This window comes from Mycteria americana, unplaced genomic scaffold (genome assembly GCF_035582795.1).
Source record: "Mycteria americana isolate JAX WOST 10 ecotype Jacksonville Zoo and Gardens unplaced genomic scaffold, USCA_MyAme_1.0 Scaffold_43, whole genome shotgun sequence".
NCBI classification, from domain to species: domain Eukaryota; kingdom Metazoa; phylum Chordata; class Aves; order Ciconiiformes; family Ciconiidae; genus Mycteria; species Mycteria americana.
The window spans coordinates 84,659-105,720 of NW_027445630.1; the positions used below are offsets into that span (position 1 = coordinate 84,659).

General features: G+C 67.6%; 3 protein-coding genes across 3 annotated transcripts; 2 read left to right on the forward strand and 1 right to left on the reverse strand.

Moving 5' to 3' along the window:
* The first annotated feature begins 367 nt into the window (after window positions 1-367).
* HNRNPUL1 (heterogeneous nuclear ribonucleoprotein U like 1) lies at window positions 368-8,084 on the forward strand. Its single transcript, XM_075489935.1, is given in 26 exon segments — window positions 368-629; window positions 1,789-1,923; window positions 2,015-2,173; window positions 2,176-2,238; window positions 2,241-2,618; window positions 2,720-2,862; window positions 2,963-3,007; window positions 3,009-3,036; window positions 3,039-3,062; window positions 3,194-3,223; window positions 3,226-3,305; window positions 3,413-3,511; window positions 3,513-3,584; window positions 3,586-3,681; window positions 3,767-3,820; window positions 3,823-3,870; window positions 3,872-3,892; window positions 3,968-3,979; window positions 3,981-4,097; window positions 4,428-4,457; window positions 4,459-4,597; window positions 4,756-4,970; window positions 4,972-5,067; window positions 5,155-5,331; window positions 5,472-5,606; window positions 7,971-8,084. Coding segments are annotated over 26 exon segments (2,760 nt in total). The 5' UTR covers window positions 368-379.
* A 794-nt stretch (window positions 8,085-8,878) lies between these two features.
* CCDC97 (coiled-coil domain containing 97) lies at window positions 8,879-13,638 on the forward strand. Its single transcript, XM_075490091.1, is given in 6 exon segments — window positions 8,879-8,931; window positions 9,911-10,468; window positions 12,729-12,758; window positions 12,761-12,964; window positions 13,073-13,202; window positions 13,295-13,638. Coding segments are annotated over 5 exon segments (993 nt in total). The 5' UTR covers window positions 8,879-8,931; window positions 9,911-9,975; the 3' UTR covers window positions 13,431-13,638.
* Window positions 13,639-14,308: 670 nt separating this feature from the next.
* Window positions 14,309-20,223, reverse strand: TGFB1 (transforming growth factor beta 1). Its single transcript, XM_075489994.1, has 7 exons — window positions 19,884-20,223; window positions 18,177-18,352; window positions 16,879-16,996; window positions 16,664-16,750; window positions 16,397-16,547; window positions 15,462-15,615; window positions 14,309-14,528 (listed from the first exon to the last, which is right to left on the reverse strand). The coding sequence occupies exons 1-7, from the start codon at window positions 20,188-20,190 to the stop codon at window positions 14,370-14,372; spliced, it is 1,152 nt and encodes a 383-aa protein (XP_075346109.1). The 5' UTR covers window positions 20,191-20,223; the 3' UTR covers window positions 14,309-14,369.
* Between the last annotated feature and the right edge of the window lie 839 nt (window positions 20,224-21,062).

Genomic DNA, 21,062 nt, shown 5'->3' on the forward strand with positions numbered 1-21,062 from the left:
CGGGGAAGCTACCCAATAGAAGGGCAGGCAGGGCGCGGCGCCGCTCTCGCCGCTATTGCCAGAAGGCCGCGTGCGCCCGCCCTCTCCCCTTATCAATCAAGACGGCTCCCGGGGGCTGGCCCCAGCGGCACGGAGGGAGGAGACAACCCCCCGTTTATCCAATGAGAAGCCGCGTTACAGCGTCACTCCCTCTCTCGCCCAGTGAGCGCCCGCTTTGCAAGCGGGACTGAGCGGGAGCTGGGCGAGAGAGGCGGGGCCCGGCGCGGAGGGGCGGAGACAGCGCGGAGCCCAATGAGAGGCGCGTTACAGACGGCGGCGCGGCGGCGGGCCAATGGCGCGCGTTTTGCAGAGCGGCGCGGGCGGGGAGGGGAGGAGGGCGATGGCGGCCATTTTGAGCCGGGCCCGTCGGTGGCGCCTCGATGGCCGGGCGGCCGCGGCGCTGAGCGGCGGGGCCATGGACGTGCGGCGGCTGCGGGTCAACGAGCTGAAGGAGGAGCTGGGCCGCCGAGGCCTGGACACCCGCGGCCTCAAGGCTGAGCTGGCCGAGCGGCTGCAGGCGGCGCTGGAGGCGGAGGAGGCCCGGCGGGGGCCCGGTGCGGCCGGCGGGGACCCGGCCCCCGATGGACACTGTAAGGGGCGCCCGGGGCCCCGCGCTGAGGGACGGGTCGGGTCGGGCCCCTTCCCCACTCCCCCTCGGGTGGCCTGCGGCGGGGACCGCTTCCCCCTGCCTCCAGGGGCCCGGCCCCTTCCCTGAGGGGACCGACTCCCCGGTCCCCCCCTTCCCTGACGCCCGGTCCCTTCTTTCCTCAGGGGTCCGGTCTCCTCAGCCCCCCCCCCCCCTCCGTTCCCTGAGGGTCCCGCCATTCCTCAAGGGCCTGAGCCCCTCATTCCCTCAGGGGTCCGGTCTCCTCAGCCCCCCCCCCCCTCCCTTCCCTGAGGGTCCCGCCATTCCTCAAGGGCCTGAGCCCCACATTCCCTCAGGGTCCCGGTCCTCTCACTCCCCTAATTCATTCAGGTGGGGTCCCCCTGTTTCCCCCTCCTGAGGGGGTCTGTCCACCCAGTTCTCTCAGGGTACCCCCCTTCTTCTCTCTTCCCACAAGGGCTTGCCCCCCCCCCGCCGCTCCGGGGTTCTGGGTCCCTCCAGGGTCCCCAATTGCCTCCCCCCACACCCCGGGCACCCCCAACAGCAGCTTCACTTCCCTGAGAGCTGCTGGGGCCAAGCAGGGTCCCCCCCATTCGTGCGGGGCCGGGCCACGTCCCATCATCATGTCCCGTCCCCGTCCCCCCCCCAGCTCTGATCTGGGGGTGCTTGGTGAGGAGCTGACCCCGAGGCGGGGGGGTTCGTCTCCTCTGGGCAGGCTGTCACCCCCAGAACGGTGCCGGGAGCTCGAGGGGGGGGCTGGTGGCCCCCATCGTGGCGTGCCCGCCCCGGGGAGCAGCTCTCCGTCGTCGCCGTGTTCCCGCGCCGGCGGCCGTTTCCCCCCCTCGCGCTTGCTCTCGCCGGGTGCTTCAAGTTCAAAACCGAACCCTTTGGCCGCAGGTGGCCGTCGGGGCGCGGACTCGCTGGCCGCCGTGCCGGGGATCCCCTCGGTGAATTCGGGGTGACCCCACGAGCGGGATGCCGGATCCCCCGTCCCGCGCTGGTTCCGCTCGTCCCCGCGGGGCCGCCGACAGCCCACCGAATCCCCTCGCGCCCCGTCCGTCCTCTCCTCCGAATAAACCGGTAACGCTTGACTTATTTTCCGCCTTTTTTTTTTTTCTTTTTCTTTTCTTCCCTTCCCCTCGAAGATGGCATCGACAACAACAGCCACGCCAGCGATCCCCAGGGCTACCAGCCGGTACGAGCACGGCGGCCTCAAACCGGACGCCGAGCCCGGCTACGAGAGGAGAGCGTTGACCAAGAACACCCCGTCCTGCACCAAGGTAGGGGCCGGGGGGGGGGCCGCCGGCGGCGCCGCGGCCGTGCCGGTTTGGCTCCCGCTGTTCCCACCCCGCTCGCTGTTCCGCCTTGCAGAGATGAAGTTGCCGGAAACGAAGCCGGAAGACCCCCCCGCTCCCGCCTACAACGTACCCCCTCCCAACTACAGTGCCCCCGCTCCCCCCTACAACATCCCTCCGCCCCCCACCTACAACGCGCCCCCGGCCGGTTACGGCGCGCCGCCGACCGGCTACACCGCCCGGCCTACAGCGCGCCGCCGGCCGGCTACAGCGCCCCGGCCCCGGGCTACAGCGCTCCCCCCGCCGCTACAGCACCCCCCCCGCCTACAACACCCCCCGCCCACCTACAACACCCCCCCCGCCTACAACGCTCCCCCCGCCGCCTACAGCACCCCGGTCCCCCCACCTACAACGCTCCCCGGGCGGCTACAGCGCGCCGGACCCCGCGCAGCCCCGGCCGCCGCCGCAGCCCCGCAAGCGGCCCTACGAGGAGCAGCGGGGCCGGGGTTATTACGAACACCGCGAGGACAAGAGGTGAGAGCCTCCCGAAATCCGGCGCCCCGAAATTCCCCGCGCCGCCCTGAGCCTTCCCCGTCTCCTTCCAGGGGCCCGCTCGCCGCAGCCGCCCGCCGAGGACGAGGAGGAGGACTTCGACGACACGTTGGTGGCTATCGACACTTGTGAGTGTCCCGAAAACGGCGTGGCGGTTTGGGGGGGGGGTGTGCGGAGAAGCCCCCCCAATTGTGGGGCCTGACGGCTGCTTTTCGCCCCTCGCCTCCAGACAACTGCGACCTGCACTTCAAAGTCGCCCGGGACCGGTACAGCGGCTACCCCCTCACCATCGAGGGCTTCGCCTACCTCTGGTCGGGCGCCCGTGCCACCTACGGCGCGCGGCAGGGGGCCGCGTCTGCTTACGAGATGAAGGTGAGCGATGCCGGGTCCTGCCGTGGCGTCCCGGTGTCGGTGCCGCCGTCCCCAACCCGTTTTTTTGGGCGGTTTTTTTTGTTCCCCCCCCCCCCCCCAGGTTAACGAGGAGATCTCCGTCAAGCACCTGCCCTCCACCGAACCGGGACCCCCACGTGGTGCGGGTGGGCTGGTCGCTGATTCCTGCAGCACCCAGTTGGGTAAGGGTGCGAGCGGCCGCCTCCGCCGGCGTTTTGGGGGCTGCGAAGGGGGGTGTGTGTGTGCGTGTGTGTGTGGGGGGGTGTCTCCCCCTACCCGAGTGCAGCCTGGCTGTTCCCCCTCCCCCACCCAGGCGAGGAACCCTTCTCCTACGGCTACGGCGGCACGGCAAGAAGTCGACCAACTGCAAATTCGAAAACTACGGGGAAACCTTCGCCGAAAACGACGTCATCGCTTGCTTGGTGGTGAGAGTTCCCCCCCTGCACGCCGTTCCCCCACGCGCCGTTCCCCCACGCCTCGCCGGCGTCGCCGTCCGGCTTCCCCGGGGGTCTCACCGCCGTCCCCGCCGCAGGACTTTGAGTGCGGGGAGGAGGTGGAGATGTCCTTCATGAAGAACGGCAAATGGCTGGGGGTGGCTTACCGGGTGCGGAAGGAGCTGCTGGGCGGTCGGAGGCCCTCTTCCCCACGTCCTGGTGAAGAACTGCGCCATCGAGTTCAACTTTGGGCAGAGGGAAGACACCTATTTTTTCCGTCCCACCCGGTTTCACCTTCATCCAACACCTCCCCGTCGCCGAACGCGTCCGCGGCACCCTCGGCCCCAAGAGCAAAGCCGAGTGCGAGGTGCGGGGACGCCGGGATCGGGAACGCGGGGACGGCGGCGCGGGGGCCCCGGTCGTGACGCCGCCGCCGCCGCTTCTCCTCCCAGATCCTGATGATGGTGGGCTTGCCCGCCGCGGGGAAGACGACGTGGGCCGTTCAAGCACGCGGGCCGCCAACCCCTCCAAGAAGTACAACATCCTAGGAACCAACCGCCATCATGGATAAAATGAGGGTGAGGCGTCGCCCGCGTCCTCCCCGCCGCGGCCGTCCGGGTCCCCCGCCGGCGTCACCGTCCCCTCTTCCCTAGGTGATGGGTCTCCCGGCGCCAGCGCAACTACGCGGGACGCTGGGACGTCCTCATCCAGCAAGCGACGCAGTGCCTCAACCGCCTCATCCAGATCGCCGCCCGCAAGAAACGCAACTACATCCTCGACCAGGTATGGCGGCGGGACGTCCCTCGGCGTCCCCGTTTGCGGGGGACCGAGCCAAACCCGCCCGGGGTGACGGCGCCGGTGACGCACCCGCGTTCCCGGAGAGCGTCGTAATCTCGCTTCGCTGTCCCCCTCCGCTTTCCGCTAAAAAGGCGTATTTAGAAGGAAAAAAAGCCGCTTTTCTCCCTAAAACCGCGCCGGATGAGGGAATTGTCCAAAAAAAACGGGTGTTTCTCTCTCCGGTTTAGGGTGTGAAACGCCCCGGTGTGGCGGGGGAGGGGAAAAAAAACCAAAACACCACGATAATGATTATTTTCTGCCCGTTCCCGCCGGCAGACCAACGTCTACGGTTCGGCCCAGCGCCGAAAAAATGCGTCCCTTCGAGGGTTTCCAGCGCAAGGCCATCGTCATCTGTCCCACCGACCAGGACCTGCGGGACCGCACCGTCAAACGCACCGACGAGGAGGGGAAAGACGTGCCGGATCACGCCGTGCTGGAGATGAAAGGTGGGACCCGCGGGGCTGGGAGATGAGGAGGAGTGGGGGGGGGGGGGGGGGGTGCGCGGGGTGTTTTGGGGGTGGTTTTGGTGGTATTTTTTTTTTTTTTTTTTTTTGTGTCGTTGTTTTTTTTTTTAGTGTTTTCATCCATTTTGGCGACGGCGCAGCTAATTTCACGCTGCCGGAGGCGGGCGAGTTCCTGGACGCGGTGTTGTACGTGGAACTGCAACGGGAAGAGGCCGAAGGCTTGGTCCGGCAGTACAACGAGGAGGGCCGGAACGCCGGACCCCCCCCCGAAAAACGTTTCGACGGAGGCGGCGGGCGTCCCCCCTCCTTCCGCGGTCGCGGCGGCGGCGGCGGTTTCCAACGCTTCGACGGACGCGGGGGGGACCGCCGCCCCCGCCGCCCGCGGCGGCTTCCAGAACCGCGGCGCTGCCGGCGGCGGCTTCCGCGGCGGCGGAAACAACGGCGGCACCGGCGCAGGTAGAGACGCCCCCCCCCCCCCACCCACCCACCCCCCATCTCGGGGTGTCCCCCCCACCCCCCCAAACCGAAACCTCCCGTAGGATTCAACCGCGGCGGTTACGCCCCAACCGCTGGGCAACAACAACCGGGACGCCGGCGCTGCCGGCGCCGCCAACAACAACCGCGGCGGTTACAACCGTAACGCCCAACCCGCCGGCGGCTACAGCCCGGCTCGCGGCACGACCGGCTACAAGACGAGCGGCGCGGCGGCGGCGGCGGCACCCCCCCGGCCGGCGCAGCCCCCCCGAGTTACGGCCAGGGGCAGCAGGTACCCCCCCCCCCCCTCTCCCGCACCCCCCACCCTTTTGGGTGCCCCCCCAGCACCCTCGCACCCGGCTCTAACCGCCCCCCCCTGCAGGGTGGCTACGGCCAGGGTGGCTACAACCCCCCCGGCTACGGCTACGGTGGCTACGGTGGCTACGGGCAGAGCTACCCCCAGCCCCCCCCGCCCACCGGGCAGAGCTACGGGCAGAGCTACGGGCAGTAACAGCAGGTGGGGGGGGGTACCCCTGGTTTTGGGGGGGGGTACCCCTGGTTTTGGGGGGTTACCCCCTGGTTTTGGGGGGGGGGGGCACTTGGGAAGGGAAAACCCCTGGTTTGGGGGGGGGGGGGGGGGGGGGGAGGGAAATGCCAATTTTGGGGGGGGAGGAGGGGGGGATTTTGGGGCGAAACTCCCATTTTGGGGAGGAAGGGGAGGGGATTTGGGGGTGAAACGCCAATTTTGGGGTGGAAGGGGGGATTTTGGGGTGAAATTCCCATTTTGGGGAGGAAGAGGATGGGATTTTGGGGTGAAACACCAATTTTGGGGAGGATGGGGTGGAGTTTTGGGGTGAAACTCCCATTTTGGGTGGAAGGGGATGGATTTTGGGTGAAACGCCAATTTTGGGGCAGATGGGGTGGATTTTGGGGTGAAACGCCAATTTTGGGGAGGAAGGGGGTGGGTTTTCGGGGTGAAACTATTTTTTGAAGCAAGTTGATGGATTTTGGGGTGAAACTCCCATTTTGGGTGGAAGGGGGTGGGATTTTGGGGTGAAACACCAATTTTGGGTGGAAGGGGATGGGGATTTTGGGTGAAACTCCCATTTTGGGGTGAAACACCGGTTTTGGGGAGGATGGGGTGGGATTTTGGGGTGAAACTCCTATTTTGGGGGGGAAGGGGATGGGATTTTGGGGTGAAACACCAGTTTTGGGGAGCATGGCGGTGGGATTTTGGGGCGAAACTCCCATTTTGGGGCAGATGGGGTGGGATTTTGGGGTGGAAACGCCAATTTTGGGAGGAAGGGGATGGGTTTTCGGGGTGAAACTATTTTTTGAAGCAAGTTGATGGGATTTTGGGGTGAAACTCCCATTTTGGGGTGGAATTTTGGGGTGAGAACACCGGTTTTGGGGAGGATGGGGTGGGATTTTGGGATGAAACTCTGGTTTTGGGGTAGAAGCGGGTGGGATTTTGGGGTGAAACTCCTATTTTAGGGGGGAAGGGGAGGGATTTTGGGGTGAAACACCAGTTTTGGGGAGCAGGCGGTGGGGATTTTGGGCGAAACTCCCATTTTGGGGAGGAAGGGGAGGGGATTTGGGGGGTGAAACGCCAATTTTGGGGCTGGAAGGGGGGATTTTGGGGGTGAAATTCCCATTTTGGGGAGGAAGAGGATGGGATTTTGGGGTGAAACGCCAATTTTGGGGAGGATGGGGTGGAGTTTTGGGGTGAAACTCCTATTTTGGGGTGGAAGGGGATGGGATTTTGGGGCAGATGGGGTGGGATTTTGGGGTGAAACACCAGTTTTGGGGAGGAAGGGGGTGGGTTTTCGGGGTGAAACTATTTTTTGAAGCAAGTTGATGGGATTTTGGGGTGAAACTCCCATTTTGGGGAGGAAGGGATGGGATTTGGGGTGAAACGCCAATTTTAGGGTGGAAGGGGATGGGATTTTGGGGTGAAACTCCCATTTTGGGGTGAAACACCGGTTTTGGGGAGCATGGGTGGGATTTTGGGGCAAAACTCCCATTTTGGGGCAGATGGGGTGGGATTTTGGGGTGAATGCCAATTTTGGGGGAGGAAGGGGGTGGGTTTTCGGGGTGAAACTATTTTTGAAGCAAGTTGATGGGATTTTGGGTGAAACTCCCATTTTGGGGAGGAAGGGGGTGGGATTTTGGGGTGAAACACCAATTTTGGGTGGAGGGGATGGGATTTTGGGGTGAAACTCCCATTTTGGGGTGGAATTTTGGGTGAAATGCCAATTTTGGGGAGGATGGGGTGGAATTTTGGGGTGAAACTCCTGTTTTAGGGGGGAAGGGGATGGGATTTTGGGGTGATGTCCCCTTTTTGGAGGGCAAGGATGGGTTTTAGGGGTGAAACTCCATTTTTGGGAGGAAGGGGTGGGGATTTTGGGGTGAAACTCCATTTTTGGGAGGACGGGGATGGCATTTGGGGAGGAAACCCCCCTTTTGGGCGGGGCGAGGGTGGGATTTTGGGGTGAACCCCCCTTTTTGGGAGCACAGGGATGATTTTAGGGGTGAAACTCCATTTCTGGGAGCATGAGAATGGGGTTTTGGGGTGAAACTCGTATTTTTTGGGAGGAAGGGGGTGGGATTTTGGGGTGAAACTCCATTTTTTGGAGGACGGGGATGGCATTGGGGGAGGAAACCCCCCTTTTGGGTGGGGCGAGGATGGGATTTTGGGGTGAACCCCCCTTTTCCAGCCTGGATTTTGGGCTGAAAACACCCCTTTTCTGCCCTTACCGGGGGGGGAACCCCATTTTTGAGAGGAGGGGGCTGGCATTTGGGGCGGGGAAACCTCTGTTCTCAGGGACAGGATTTTGGGGGGGGGTCGGGGGGTCCTCACCCCCCTTTCCCCCCCTCCCAGTATGCCCAGCAGTGGAGCCAGTACTACCAGCACCAGGGTCCCTGGCCCCCCTACTACAGCACCTACGACTACAGCGGCTACGGCAGCTCCCAGGGGGGGGCCAGCGCCCAGTGACCCCCCCCCCCCGCCCTCCCCCACCTCTTTCTCTGTGTGTGTGTGGTCCCTCCCCCCCCCAAAAAAAAAGTTGCTTTTTTCCCCCCCCCCCCTCTCTCTCCGTCTGTTAAAAAAAAATTATTTTTAACCTCAAAAGAGACTCAGATGGATCAACCCCCCCCTCCCCTCCCCCCCCCCCCTTTGGGTCACAACCCCCACCCACTTTTTGGGCCACGTTTCCCTTTTTGCGCCCCCCCCCCCCCCCCCCCCTCTTTTTGCACCCATTTTCCTTATTTTTCACCCCCTTTTCAACCATTTCCTCCCATTTTTGGGGCTTCTGCCCCCTCCTTATTGGGCCCTTTTGGGGCCCCCCCTTCCCCTTTTGCCCCCCCCCCTCCCCTCCAGGTGGGAATGGCTGTTTTACAAGAATTTTGCCTTTTTTTTTTTTTTTTTCCCCTTTTTGGGGTTTTTTTGGGGGGGTTTGGCCTCTGGTTTTTACTGCCCCCCCCCCCCCTCCAGGGGAGGAAAAGGAAAAAAAAAAAAAAAGATTTAAAAAAAAAAAAAAAACAATAAAAAAAAAAAGAGGAAAACGCCCCCAGCCCGCGGCTGGTCCTTTCTCAGACCCTGCCGTTTTGGGGTGAATTTGGGGCTTTTTGGGTGCGACCTTTGACCCTCGTGGCAGGGGAGGGGGAACCGAAGCGGCCCGGAACCTTCGCTGCGGGGGTTAGGGTGGGGTCGTGTTTCCCGTTCCCGGAAGTGACGCACCGGCGGGACGGAGGCGGTGGCGGGTGAGGCGCGGCGCGCGCGCGGGGGGGGGAAGGGTGTCGCATTCAAACGGGGCCGGGTTGCGCCGCGCTGCGTCCGAGGGGTCTGAGGGGGTTTGGGGGGACCCCCCGCCATTCCCCCCGCCCCCCGAGGCCTGCGGGACCCCCCCCCCCGTCCTTGTGGGTCCCGGTTCTTGGGGCTTCGGGGTTTTCCGGCCCCTGCGGGGTTCCCCCGGCTTCTCGGAGGGATCTGGGATTCCCCGCTCCTTCCCTGAGGGGCCCCCCCCCGCTTCCCTGAGGGATTTGGGGTTCCCCCCCCTCCTTCCCTGAGGGATCTGGGGTCCTCTGAGGGGCCCCCCGCCTCAGTCCGTGTGGCTTTTGGGGTCCCTTCAGGTGTCCTCCCCCCCTTTTGTGAGGAATTCGGGGTGTCCCCACCCCCCGAGAGATCTAGGGGGGTCCCCCCTCATTCTGTGAGGCCTTTGGGGTCCCCTGAGGGGTCCCCCCCTGCTTCCCTGAGGATTTGGGGTTCCTCCCGCCTTCCCTGAGGGATTTCGGGTTCCCTGAGGGGTCCCCCCCCTTCCCTGAGGGATTTGGGGTTCTCCCCCTCCTTCCCTGAGGGATTTGGGGTCCCCCCTGCCTTCCCTGAGGGATCTGGGGTCCCCTGAGGGCTTCCCCCCTCCTTCCCTGAGGGATTTGGGGTCCCCCCCTCAGTCCGTGTGGCTTTTGGGGTCCCCTCAGGTATCGTCCCCCCCTTTTCATGAGGTATTCGGGGTCCCACCCCCCCCCCCCGAGAGATCTGGGGGGGTCCCCCCTCATTCTGTGAGGCCTTTGGGGTCCCCTGAAATGTCCCCCCCTCTTCCCTGAGGGATTTGGGGTTCTCCTTCTCCTTCCCTGAGGGATTTGGGGTTCCCCCTGCCTTCCCTGAGGGATCTGGGGTCCCCTGAGGGGTTGTTCCCCCCCCCCCCTTCCCTTCCCCAGCCCCTTGGGGACCCTCCCTCTTCCTTGGGGTCCCCCCACATTCTTTTGGGGGGTCCCCCCCCCCTTCCCCAGGGCAAGGTGCTAACAGTGTCCCCTTGTCCCCAGGCAGCACCCGCCAGCACCCGAGGGGCACCCCAAAACCGTGACCCAGCTCCCCTCCCCCCCCCCCCATGGCAGTGGAGCCGGAGCCCATGGCGGGGTGGGACCCCAAAAGTGAGGGGGACCCCGGTGTCACCGGACAGGAGTCGGACCCCACAGCGGCCGAGGGGGACCCCGTGTCCCCGGAACGGGACCCCCCGGTGGAAGAGGACCCCAAAACGTTGAAGCGGGACCCCGTGTCCCCGAAGAGGGACTTTGCTGCGACGTTGGACCCCAAAGTGAGGAAGCGGGACCCCAAAATATCCAAGCAGGACCCCACGTCCCCAAAGTGGCTCCCCAAAGTGTCCAAGAGGGACCCCACGTCCTCCCCGCCGCGGGACCCCGTGTCCCCAACGCGGGACCCCGCGGCGGAGGGGGACCCCCTCGTCCCCGAGGGCTTCCCCGGGGGGCTGGGGGTCGAGCGCTGGCACCCCAAAACCGGCCCCCTGGGGCGTCCTCGCCGTCCCCCCGCCCGCACCCGCCTCCGCAACCGCCGCTACGCCGCCCTGCGACAGCTCATCCAAGGTTTGGGGGGGGGGGGGGTCCCCGAAATCTCCAGAGGGTCTTTGGGGTTCCTGGGGGGTTCCCTGACGTCCTCGTGGGGTACCCGAGGTCCCCCTGGGGGGTTCCCCACATCCCTGTGGGATCCCCCCAAGTCCCTGTCAGCTCCCGAAAGTTCCCCCGGGAGTTCCCCCAGGTCCCCACGGGATCCTCGAGGGCTCCGGGGGGGGGTCCCCAGCTTCCCTTTGGGGTCCCCCACCTGGTTTTCTGCAGGCTTTGGGGTTCCCCTAACTCGTCCCCTTTGGTTTTGGGGTCCCCCGTTTCGCTTTGGACTTTGGGGTCCCCCATTTCCTTTTGGGTTTTGGGTCCCCCCCTTTTCCCCCATGGGTTTTTGGGGTCCCTCATTTCTTTTTGGGTTTTGGGGCCCCCCCCATTTCCCCTTGGGTTTTAGGGTCCCCCCATTTCATTTTGGGCTTTGGGGTCCCCCCTTTTCCCCCATGGGTTTTTGGGGTCCCTCATTTCTTTTTGGGTTTTGGGGCCCCCCCCATTTCCCCTGGGGTTTTAGGGTCCCCCCCATTTCATTTTGGGCTTTGGGGTCCCCCCCTTTTCCCCATGGGTTTTTGGGGTCCCCCATCCCCCTTTGGGTTTTGGGGCCCCCCCATTTCCCCTTGGGTTTTAGGGTCCCCCCATTTCATTTTGGGCTTTGGGGTCCCCCCCTTTTCCCCATGGGTTTTTGGGGTCCCCCATCCCCCTTTGGGTTTTGGGGCCCCCCCATTTCCCCTTGGGTTTTAGGGTCCCCCCATTTCATTTTGGGCTTTGGGGTCCACCCCTTTTCCCCATGGGTTTTTGGGGCCCCCCATTTCCTTTGGGTTTTGCGTCCCCCCCCCCATTCCCATTTGGGGTCCCCAATTTCCCCTGGGGTTTCAGGGTCCCCCCCCCCATTTCCCTTTGGGCTTTGGGGTCCCCCCATCCCCCTTTGGGTTTTGAGGCCCCCCCATTTCCCCTGGGGTTTTAGGGTCCCCCTCCATTTCATCGTGGGCTTTGGGGTCCACCCCTTTTCCCCATGGGTTTTTGGGGTTCCCCCATTTCCTTTGGATTTTGTGGGCCCCCCCCCCATTCCCATTTGGGGTCCCCAATTTCCCCTGGGGTTTCAGGGTCCCCCCCCCATTTCCCCTTGGGTTTTGGGGTTCCCCCCATTTCATCTTGGGCTTTGGGGTCCACCCCTTTTCCCCATGGGTTTTTGGGGCCCCCCATTTCCTTTGGGTTTTGCGTCCCCCCCCACATTCCCATTTGGGGTCCCCAATTTCCCCTGGGGTTTCAGGGTCCCCCCCCCCATTTCCCCTTGGGCTTTGGGGTCCCCCCATCCCCCTTTGGGTTTTGAGGCCCCCCCATTTCCCCTGGGGTTTTAGGGTCCCCCCCCATTTCATTGTGGGCTTTGGGGTCCCCCCCTTTTCCCCATGGGTTTTTGGGGTTCCCCCATTTCCTTTTGGGTTTTGCGTCCCCCCCCCCCGCTTCCCATTTGGGGTCCCCAATTTCCCCTGGGGTTTCAGGGTCCCCCCCATTTCATTTTGGGCTTTGGGGTCCCCCCCTTTTCCCCATGGGTTTTTGGGGTCCCCCATTTCCTTTTGGGTTTTGAGGCCCCCCCATTTTCCCTGGGGTTTTAGGGTCCCCCCCATTTCATTTTGGGCTTTGGGGTCCCCCCCTTTTCCCCATGGTTTTTTGGGGTCCCCCCATCCCCCTTTGGGTTTTGGGGCCCCCCCATTTCCCCTGGGGTTTTAGGGTCCCCCCCCATTTCATCGTGGGCTTTGGGGTCCCCCCCTTTTCCCCATGGGTTTTTGGGGTTCCCCCATTTCCTTTTGGGTTTTGTGTCCCCCCCCCCCTCCATTCCCATTTGGGGTCCCCAATTTCCCCTGGGGTTTCAGGGTCCCCCCCCATTTCCCTTGGGTTTTGGGGTTCCCCCCATTTCATCTTGGGCTTTGGGGTCCACCCCTTTTCCCCATGGTTTTTTGGGGCCCCCCATTTCCTTTGGGTTTTGCGGGGCCCCCCCCATTCCCATTTGGGGTCCCCCATTTTTCCCCCTGGGGTTTCAGGGTCCCCTTATTCCCCCTGGGGTTTTGGTCTCCCCCTTTTCCCCCATGGGTTTTTGGGGTCCCCTATTTCCTTTTGGGTTTTGAGCCCCCCCCCCCTTTCCCCTTTGGGTTTGGGGGTCCCCCGTTTCCCCTGGGCTTTCGGGGTCCCCCCATTTTGACACCCCCCCCCCCCCCGTATCTCACCCCTCCCGCAGGCGGCGAGTACTTCAGCGAGGAAGAAATGCGAGGCGGGAACCTCTGCTCTACCAGCACTACATCGGGCAATATCGGGGGGCCGAACCCCTCCCGGGGGACCCCTCGGCCGCCCCCCACTCTTTGGGGACCCCCCCCGGCCCCCAATCCCTGGCGGGGCTGCTGCTGCGCTCGGTGGAGGAGGCAGCCGTGCAGCAACGCCTGCGCCGGCAGCGCCTGCAGGACGGCGACAGCGGAGGTCAGCCCCCGTCCCCCCCCCGGGGGATTATTTGGGGAAGGGGTGGTGGTGGGGGGGGGTCTCAGCATGGCGTGAGGGGGGGGGGGTGACACTTTTTACCCCCCCCAGATGAGGAGGGGGACTCCTCCCCGGACCCCTGGGTGCCCGATGCGGCCGAGCGGGCGATGCTGCGGGAGGAATTCACCAGCCGCATGTACCAGCGCTTCCTGGACGGGGAGGACGGCGATTTCGACTACAGGTGAAGTTTTGGGGACCCCCCCTACACCCCCCCCGACACCAAAATCCCCCCGCTGAGCCCCCCCCGTGTGTGTTTGTGTCCCCCCCCCCCAGCCAGGTGGATGAGAACCCCGATTTGGACAACCTGGACATCGTCTCGCAGGACGCCGAGGAGCGATATTTCGACGAGGAGGAGCCCAGCGATGCCCCCAGCTCGAATAGGCCCCCCCCCCCCCCCAAAACACAATAAAGGTGACACCCCCTAACCGACCCCCCCCCTCCTCCGTGAGGCTGGTGGTGTGGGGCAGGGTGGCGGGGGGGCACACGGGGTCCCCCCCTCCCCGTCGGGGTGTTTTCCCCAGGGAAGCCCCCCCCCAGGGTGTGTGTTTGGGGGGTGTGTGTGTGTGGGGGGGGGGTGACCTCACCTCACATTCGTCATCGCTTCGGGGGGGGGCCCCGTGAGTCACCCCCACCATGGGGGGGTCACCCCACGCTGTGTCCCCCCCCCGCCTCCCTGGTATCCGGGCTGGGCTCCTGCGGTTTCACATCTCCTCCCCTGTGTGTGTCCCCCCCCCACCGTGACTGTGTCTCATGGTGAAGGGGGGGGGTCCCCCAACACGTCTGGGGCCCCCCCCCCTCAACCCCCCCCGCCCACGGCTCCGGCCACAGCCCGGCGCTGAGTGGCCATGGGTGGCTGCCAGCCCCGGATGCCTGGGTCCGCAGGGCACCGCAGCCCCCCTCGTGTCCCCCCCTCCGTGTCTCTCTGGGGGGGGGGGCCTGTTTCCTGCCCCCCCCCCTCCCCCGGAAAGATATTTTTAATCCCATCCTGGGGCCCTTCCGCCCCCGCGGGTCTGGACAACACCGGGGGGGGGGGGGGCCCGGCCAAGGGGGGCAGGATGCGGCCGTGGGGCACGGCGCGGGGGGGGGAGAGGTACAGGAGGAGCTTTTGGGGTCCCCAGCCACCCCTTTGGGTCCCCGTCCCTCCCCTCCCCCCCCCCCATTTCTACTCCCAACCCCCCCCCCCCAGCGAAAAAAAAGACAAAAGCAGAAGTAGAGCCAAAAAATCCCCCCCTAAAAAAAAAAAAGAAGAAGCAGCTAAAAATTAATAAGTTTTTTTGCGGAGGCGCCAAGGGCGGGGGGGAGGAGCCAGGGGGGTCCGAGGGGGGGGGATTTTGAGGTGGGGGGGGGGTCAGCTGCACTTGCAGGCGCGGACCACCATGTCGGAGAGCTGCTCCACCCGGGCCTTGCGCCCCACGTAGTAGACGATGGGCAGGGGGTCGAGGGTCTGGGGGACGCAGCACGGTGCCGCCGAGGCCCCCGGGTTGTGCTGGTTGTACAGCGCCAGCACCTGCGGCCCCCCCCCCCGGCAAGGGATGAGACCCCCCCCCCCGCCTCAAGTTAGGGGGAGGGGGGGGAACCCCCATATCTGGGTGCCCGCCAAGCCCCTCTCCCTGGGGACCCCCGTGTCCCTCCTGTCCCCGTGCCCCCCCCCCCCCGCATCCACCCAGATGGGGGTCCAGGACCCCCCCCCAGGGACACATGTGCCCCCCCCCCAATCTCCCCAGGGACACATGTGCCCCCCCCCCCCCCCAATCTCCCCAGGGGACCCAGGTATCCGGGACCCCCAACCCCTCCTCTCCCCAGGGACCCAAACATCTGGGCCCCGCAGCCCCCCCCCCCCCCCCACCCCAGGGACATCCAGGACCCACAGGCCCCCCTCCCCAAGGTGCCCCCCCCCTCCCCAGGGACCCAAACATGGACCCCCCCCCCCCCCTCGCGGAGACCCAGACACCACCCCCCCCCCCCCACTTTCCCTAGGGCACCCAGGTATCTGGGACCCCCAACCCCTCGTCTCCCCAAGGACCCAGGACCCACCCCCCCCCCCCCCTCCCCAAGGTGCCCCCCCCTCTCCGCAGGGACCTCCAGGACCCCCCCCCCCCTTCCCCAGAGACCCAGACCCCCCCCCCCCCCCCCCCCCCCCACTTCTCCCCAGAGCACCCAGGTATCGGGGACCCTCAACCCCTCCTCTCCCCCGAGACCCAGGTGCCCCCCCCTCTCCGCAGGGACCTCCAGGACCCCCCCCCCCTTCCCCAGGGACCCAGACCCCCCCCCCCCCCCCCAGCACCCCGGGACCCCCAACCCCTCCTCTCCCCAAGGCCCAGGCCCCACATCCCCCTCTCCCAAGACTCCCCCCCTCCCCGCCCCCTCTCCCCCAGTCTCCCCAGCCCCCCCCCAAAGGGACCCCCCCCCGGGGACCCCCCCCCCTCGCCCCCAGACCCACCTTGGTGTACTGGGTGTCGGCGCTCCAGATGTAGGGACAGGGCCCCATGCAGAAGTTGGCCATGTAGCCCTTGGGCTCGTGGATCCACTTCCACTGCAGGTCCTTGCGGAAGTCGATGTACAGCGGCCGCACGCAGCAGTTCTTCTCCTCCGTCCTGGGTGGGGTAAGGGGGGGGTGTCCCTGGGGGGGGGGGCCCCAGCCCTCCTCCGGGGGTCCCCAGCCCTCCTCGGGGGGAACACGGGTGTCCCGATGGTCCCCAGCCCTCCTCAGGGGGACACGGGTGTTTCTAGGGTTCTCCAGGCATCTCTAGGGGTTCCTCAGCCCCCCCCCGGGGGGATCTGGGTGTCTTTGGGGGTCCTCAGCCCCCCCCCGGGGGGATCTGGGTGTCCCTGGGGGTCCCCAGCCCTCCTCGGGGGGACACGGGTGTCCCCGATGGTCCCCAGCCCTCCTCAGGGGGACACGGGTGTTTCTAGGGTTCTCCAGGCATCTCTAGGGGTTCCTCAGCCCCCACCCTGGGGGATCTGGGTGTCTTTGGGGGTCCTCAGCCCTCCCTGGGGGGATCTGGGGGTCCCTTGGGGGGTCCCAAGCCCTCCTCAGGGGGTCCCAGGCGTCCCTGGGGGTCCCCAGCCCTCCCCAGGTGGGGACCCCCGGGCATCTCTAGGGGACCCCAAACATCTTGGGGGGGGTCCCCAGCCCTCCAGGGACGACCCGGGGTGTCCCTGGGGGTCCCCAGCCCTCCCCAGGTGGGGACCCCCGGGCATCTCTAGGGGACCCCCAAACATCTTGGGGGGGGTCCCCAGCCCTCCCCAGGGGAACCTGCATGTCCCTGGGGGTCCCCAGCCCTCCCCAGGTGGGGACCCCCCGGCATCTCTAGGGGACCCCCAAACATCTTGGGGGGGGACGGGGGACGGGGGACACCCCCCAGGGACACCGACCCGAAGCAGTAGTCGGTGTCGAGGGCGCGGCGGCGGCGGGAGCTGTGGAGGTCGTTGGCTCGCTCGGGGGGCAACAGCATGGCCAGCACGTAGGGCACGCGCCGGTGCTTCTTGGCGATGCCCTGCATGTCCCCCCGCTGCTGCTCGAAGCCTGCGGGGACAGGAGCTGGCACCAAAAACGGGGGGGGGGGGGGGACGGACGACACCCCCACACCCCAAATTCCTCAGGGGGAAGCCAAAGCGGGGTCCCCCCCCCCCCCCCGGTACCTTCGATGGAGATGCGCATGTCGTCGGCGCTGCCGGGCCCCTGCTCGCAGGGACAGTGGACGCTCAGCTTGAACCTGCCCAGGGGCTCTGCGGGATTTTGGGGGGGGGGGGGGGACACGGTGAGAGCGGCCGAAAAACTGTGTGGGGGTGTCCCTAGGGATGAGGACAGGAGATAAAATGGGGGGACCCCCCCCCCCCCCCTTCCCCGCGCTCACCGCTGCTGCCGAGCCACTGTTGGACGACGTCGGTGACGTCGAACCAGAGCCACTCTTCCTCCGCCGTCGCCCGCACCGAGCGCCCGTGCAGGTATCGCCACGAGGCGTTGCCGTAGCCCTGGGGTCCCCCACGCCGTGGGTTGGGGGGGGGGGGGGGGGTGTCCCCAAAGTCCCCCGCATCCCCGGGACGTGGCCACGGGGGTGAGGGTGTCCCCCCCCCCCCCCGAACTGTGTCCCCCAACTGTGTCCCCAAGCTGTGGCCAGGGGTCCCCAAATCTCCCTCCCCCATGTCCCCAAACCGTGACCAGGGGGTCCCCAAACCTGGTAGGGCCCCAACCCCCCCCCCCCCCCCATGTCCCCAAACTGTGGCCAGGGGGCCCCAAATCGCCCCCCATGTCCCCAAACTGTGGCCAGGGGGTCCCCAAACCGCAGCCATGGGGTCCCCAAACCTGGTAGGGCCCCAAACCCCCCACTATGTCCCCAAACTGTGGCCAGGGGTCCCCAAATCGCCCCCCATGTCCCCAAACCGTGACCAGGGGGTCCCCAAATCCCCCCCTATGTCCCCAAGCTGTGACCAGGGGGTCCCCAAACCGCAGCCATGGGGTCCCCAAACCTCACTCTATGTCCCCAAACTGTGACCAGGGGGTCCCCAAACCACAGCCATGGGGTCCCCAAACCTGGTAGGGCCCTAAACCCCCCACTATGTCCCCAAACTGTGGCCAGGGGTCCCCAAATCGCCCCCCATGTCCCCAAGCTGTGACCAGGGGGTCCCCAAACCTGCCAGGGCCCCAAACCCCCCACTATGTCCCCAAACTGTGGCCAGAGCTCCCCAAATCCCCCCCCATGTCCCCAAACCGTGGCTGGGAGGTCCCCAAACCCCCCCATGTCTCCAAACCATGGCCGGGGGGTCCCCAAACCGCATCCGCTGCGGTCCCCAAAGCCGGCAGGACCCCAAATCCCCCCCCCCATGTCCCCACACCGTGGCTGGGAGGTCCCCAAATGCCCCCATGTCCCCAAACCGTGGCTGGGAGGTCCCCAAACCCCCCCCACGTCCCCAAACCAAGGCCAGGGGGGTCCCCAACCCCCCCCCCCCCCCATGTCCCCAAACCCGCCGTGTCCCCTCTGCACGCGCCACCCCCGCACCTCTCCCCGAAATAGCTCCCCCCCCCCCCCGCGGTGTCCCCATGGCCGTGGCACCCCGCATCCCGGGTCCCCACGTCCCGCGTGTCCGTCCGTCCCGCCCCGCTGTCCCAACGTCCCCGTCGTGTGTCGTCCCCCCCACCCGCGCGTGTCCCCACCTGGTAGAGCTCGAGGCGCTGCTCGACCCCCAGGTTCTCGGCGCTCGCCCGCTGCCGCAGCATCCGCAGCTCGGCCCGGTGCAGCAGCGCCTCGCGCCCGATCTCCGCCCGCACCCGCGACGCGTTGAAGATGAAGAAGGTGCTGTGGCTCGTCGGGCGCCAGTGCTCCAGCGGGCCTGCGAGCGAGGACAGCGCCGGCGTGAGCCCCGCCTTCCCCGCCCCGCGGCGTTCACTCTGGAGCGGAGTGACGGCCGCCACGGTTTGCTTGTTTTCTCCCCGGCCCGGATGCCGATTTTGGGGGGCGGGGTGGGGGGGCGGCGTGGACGTCCCGAGGCGGCGGGTCAGCACCGCTCCCCCCCCTGCCCCACCCAGGGGACCCAGGCGTCCCCACGCCCGCCCTCCCCTGGCAGGGAACCGTGGGCCCGGCCAGGCCTCCCGGAGCTCAACAAAGCTCCCTCAGAGCCGGGAATTACTCAGCAAACCACAACGTCCGGCACATCCCCGAGTGCCACCGCGGCCGGGAGGAGCGGCTGGGGGGACCCGGGTGTCGGGGCTGGGGGGGGACCCCAACACCCAGCCAGAGCAGGGGGGGGGCACCCAGGCCTCTGGGGGGACCCGGGTGTTGGGGCTGGGGGGGACCCGGGTGTCGGGGCTGGGGGGGGGACCCCAACACCCAGCCAGGGCAGGGAGGGGGGCACCCAGGCCTCTGGGGGGACCCGGGTGTCGGGGCTGGGGGGGACCCCAACACCCAGCCAGGGCAGGGGGGGGGCACCCAGGCCTCTGGGGGGACCCGGGTGTCGGGGCTGGGGGGGACCCCAACACCCAGCCAGGGCAGGGGGGGGCACCCAGGCCTCTGGGGGGACCCGGGTGTCGGGGCTGGGGGGGACCCCAACACCCAGCTGGGGCAGGGGGGGGGCACCCAGGCCTCTGGGGGGACCCGGGTGTTGGGGCTGGGGGGGACCCCAACACCCAGTTGGGGCAGGGGGGGGGGCACCCAGGCCTCTGGGGGGACCCGGGTGTCGGGGCTGGGGGGGACCCCCAACACCCAGCCAGGGCAGGGGGGGGCACCCAGGCCTCTGGGGGGACCCGGGTGTCGGGGCTGGGGGGGACCCCGACACCCAGCCAGAGCAGGGGGGGGGCACCCAGGCCTCTGGGGAGACCCGGGTGTCGGGGCTGGGGGGGGACCCCAACACCCAGCCGGGGCGGGGGGGGGCACCCAGGCCTCTGGGGGGACCCGGGTGTCGGGGCTGGGGGGGGACCCCAACACCCAGCCAGGGCAGGGGGGGGCACCCAGGCCTCTGGGGGGACCCGGGTGTTGGGGCTGGGGGGGACCCCAACACCCAGTTGGGGCAGGGGGGGGGCACCCAGGCCTCTGGGGGGACCCGGGTGTCGGGGCTGGGGGGGGACCCCAACACCCAGCCGGGGCGGGGGGGGGCACCCAGGCCTCTGGGGGGACCCGGGTGTCGGGGCTGGGGGGGGACCCCAACACCCAGCCGGGGTGGGGGGCTGGGGGGGACCCGGGTGCCAGTGCCAGGGTGTGTGGGGGGGTGTGTGGGGGGACACACGGACGGGACACCCCAAGCATCCGGCCACCGCTACCACCCTCGACAGCACCCGGGCTCCCCAGCATCGCTCCCACGGGTGCCCCAGACCCCCCCCCACCCCACGGGGACCCCCCCCCCCCCCGACCCCGACCCCCCCTCTCACCCTCTCCGGGGGGCTCCATGGGGAAGCGATGCAGCTCCTTGGCGTAATATTCATCGGGGTCGTCGGGGGGGCGCAGCCTCGCCCGCTGCCGCAGCAGCTCCCGGGTGCTGTTGTAGAGAGCCCGGACCTCCTCGGGCAGCGGCCGGGCCGGGGCTTCGGCGGGAGGCACCGGTAACCGGAGCTTGCTCAGGATCTGACCCCGCACCGCTTCGATGCGTTTCCTCCGCGCCGCCTCCAGGTCCAGCGAGCGGCACGTGGAGAACGCCCGGGCCGCCCCCAGCACCGCCAGCAGCACGGCCAGCTCCATCCCCCCCCCCCCCCCGGGACCCCCCCCCCGCCCCCCGGGACCCCCCCCCCTAACCGGGGACACCCCCCCCCGCCCCCCCTTTGCCTCTCCCCGGGTCACCCCCGCGCCGCCGCCTTCCCCGCTCCCGGACCCCGCAACTTCGCTGCCGCTGCCGCCGCCCCCCCCCCCCCCCCGCCGGTGTCCGGTGCTCGCTCCCCGCTCCCCGCTCCCGATCGTTCTTCCCCACCCGGCCCCGGCGGGTTTTGAGGCCGGCGGCGGTGGCGGAGCGGGGCGGCCCCACCCAGGAAACGCCGCGGGGGGGGGGGGGGTGGGGTGGGGTGGGGGGGGGGGGACGGGACGGGGCACCGGGGCCGCCCCCCCCCCCCTTCCGCTCGGCGGGGCCCGGCCGGGGGCGGCGGGAGGCGCCGCGGGGGGGGGAACTGAGTCACGGCCGGTGAGGGGGCGCGGACCCCCCCGGGAGGGACCCAGGCGACCGGGACCCCCCAGGAGGGACCCAGGCGGCCGGGACGCTCCCCGCCCTCCCTCCCCCAGGACCCAGACGTCTGGGACACTTCCTCCCCTCCCCCGCGAGGACCTGGGTGGCTGGGACCCCCCCCCAAAGAGGGGGGGAGGGGGACGCCCCCTGCCACCCCCAGGCCCCCCCCCCCCCCGCTGCCAGGGGGTACCCAGCCCCCCCCCCCCCCCCAAATCAGAGGGAAAACAGACATGGTGCAAAAAAAGAGCTTTATGGGGGTGCGGGGGGGGGGATGCGACACAGGGGGGGACCCCACGGCAAAAACTGTCCTGTGTGTCCCCCCCCCAACACTGACCCGGGGGGGGGGGGACGGGGCAGGGGGGTTCCCAGGTGCCCAGTGTCCCCTCCCTGGGGGGAC